A 2626-nucleotide genomic window follows, 5' to 3' on the forward strand; every position below is an offset into this window, starting at 1 on the left:
CAGGAGGATCACTTGAGCCTGGGTATTGGAGGCTGTAGTGAGCTATGATTGCACCACTGCACTACAGCCTGGGCAACAGAGCAAGACTCTATCTTTAAAAAAATTACAAAATGAAACAGAAGATCCATTTATAGTAGCAACAAAAGATAATTTATTAACAAATAATCAAAAATGGAACTCGGCCGGGCATGGTGGCTCAGCCTGTAATCCCAGCACTTTGGGAGGCTGAGGTGAGTGGGTTGCCTGAATCTGCGGGTTCGAGACCAGCCTGGGCAACTTGGTGAGACCTTGTCTCTATAAGAAATAAAAAATTAGCTGGGTGTGGTAGCGCACGTCTATAATTCCGGCTACTTGGAAGGCTGAGGCGGAAGGATCGCTGGAGCTCAGCAGGTTGACACTGGGGTGGCTGTAGTCATGCCACTGCACTCCAGTCAGGGCAATGGAGTGAACTCCAACTCAAAAAAAAAAAAAAAAAAAAAAAAGGAACTCTGTAGGATCTATATGAGACCAAATTTGAGGCATTCCCTGTACTTGTCTGTTATGACCATTATTGCATTCTAACTAAATGCTTATTTCATGGGAGAAAATATTTTCATACTTAGTGAGATGGCAAATTCACACTAAGTTATTGGCTTTATGGGTTCTCTTTCTCATCAGTACTTTACTCTGTGCTTCTAAAAAGGTAGGTGCATCTGATGGGGTTTCATAGGCAAGACACATTACCTGTGTAAAAATTACCTTATTCATTAAAATGCTTATTGCAAACACCGCCCCAAGGGATTCTGAATCAGTATCTCCAGGTGGAACTTACTCACCTTCATTTTAACTTGGGAAAACAACTGCAGCAGCCCAAAGGAAGCCATCTCAGATGGTGGCATCTCAGTTTTCTCTGGAGATCAGCAGAAGAGAGATTCTCAGGAGTGACCATTTTTCTGGCACTTCTCAAATTATGTCAGCCAAACTGGGCACTCCATGTTTATGTGTGGCTTCTAAGACTACTCCTACCTAGGGGAGTACATTTTCCCCTAGTGTTTATATAAGGTTATACATGAGAAATCAAGAGATACACCCTAAAAGTGTGTTCTCCATGCTTTCTTAGGAGTCTCCTTTATGTTCTGTGAACTTGGGAGGCGCTGTGGTCAGAATGTTTACATTAAATTCTAACCCCCAAGATTATAGTAGTAGGTGGAACCTTCTGGGAAGTGATTAGGTCATGGGGCAGAGTTGCCATGAATGGGATTAGTACCCTTATAAAGGTGACTCTAGAAAGCTGTCTTGCTCCTTCCACCACATGAGAACACAGCAAGAAGATGCCATCTACAAGAAAGTGGGCACTCACTAGACACTGGTTCTGCTGACACCCTGGTTTTGGACTTCCCAGTGTCCAAAACTGTGAAAAATACATTTCTATTATTTATAAGCTACAAATGTATGGTATTTTGTAATAGCAGCCTGAACAGACTGAGGCAGGAGGGAAGTAAAGAAGGTAGCAATGGAGTCAAGAACAAGTGTGAGGAGAAGCAAGGGGGCTCTCTGCATAACCTCTGAGGATGGCGGATGCCCGGGCACCATGCTGGAGAACACTTGTTTCTTTGTCAACGGTTAGCTGGTTATCAATGAGGCAGAGCAGAAGACCAGAACGGAAACCATGACACCCACCCCACCATGCCCTTGGACTTCCTCCAGAACCATTTCCCTACCATATGTAGATGCAGTGGGCTGGTAGAGCACATAAGTAGGCTCAGAAGGCTCCCCCGGCGCTCTGGAGCCTGAGGTGGCCCTGAGCAAACGGCCATTCCTGAGCCTTTTGCTTCTGCCCTTGGGCAGACCTGCCTTCAGTTCTATGGGAGGCTTTGAGGGTCATCTGTATCCTGGGCTGTCTCTCTTCTTCTATGGACTTTATCACGCACAACTTGTCTCCAGGGCCTTGATCTGCAACGCTCCTGTCCAGTATCTACCACGCCACCCCTGGAACAAAGGAAGATGGGCAAGGCTACGGCAGATACACCACGTCGGGTTGCTGAAGATACTGAGCGCCTGCATTTTAGTCGCCCAAGAGTTCCATAGTGTTCCCAGACAACTGGTGCTTATCAGCAAGATGTACCACCAGAGGAACTTCATGTACCGCAAACAGTGGCAGCATCTCACTATCTATGCGACCTACTTCCTAAGTGGATGTGTAGACGTGGTCAGTCAGAACCTGCTGCCCCAGAGGTGTGCTGCCCTGGAGCAAGCTGCCCAAGCCCTGGGTATGTTTGTCTTGCTTCCCCTGATGGTATCGCACATGCAGGACACGGAAGGCGTGGAGCTGCTGTCCCATGTGCTGCTCACCCAGGCCATGTTCCTGCTGGCGCTGGTGGTGACCGCAGAGCTGTGGGCTCCTGATGAGCCGCTGATCTGGACGATGAAGGCCTTTTTGTACATGGTCTCAGGCTCTTGGCTGATGCAGATAGGCTTCATGCTGTACAGACCCATCTCTGGCTACAAGTGGATGGATGATGATCAAAATGACGTTGTGTTTGTCGCCACCTTCTTCTGCTGGCATGTGGTCTTCAGTGCCATTCTGATGATCTGGATCTATGGCTTCTCCTTTTTGTGGTACTGCTACATTTTTGTGAATGCCTGA

At 47.2% G+C, this 2626-nt stretch overlaps 1 protein-coding gene across 1 annotated transcript; it reads left to right on the top strand.

The window, feature by feature from the left end:
• Positions 1-1843: 1843 nt before the first annotated feature.
• On the top strand, positions 1844-2626 carry LOC103276980 (transmembrane epididymal protein 1-like). Its single transcript, XM_008074434.1, has one exon. It carries the CDS (start codon positions 1844-1846, stop codon positions 2624-2626), a length of 783 nt encoding a protein of 260 aa, XP_008072625.1.

The sequence above is a fragment of the Carlito syrichta genome, unplaced genomic scaffold, assembly GCF_000164805.1.
Source record: "Carlito syrichta isolate Samal-C Ts95f unplaced genomic scaffold, Tarsius_syrichta-2.0.1 Scaffold316427, whole genome shotgun sequence".
Taxonomy (NCBI): Eukaryota; Metazoa; Chordata; class Mammalia; order Primates; family Tarsiidae; genus Carlito; species Carlito syrichta.

Bases quoted from the DNA above. Each gene is read 5' to 3' on its own strand.
- LOC103276980 (XM_008074434.1), top strand. From the start codon at position 1,844: ATGGGAGGCTTTGAGGGTCATCTGTATCCTGGGCTGTCTCTCTTCTTC.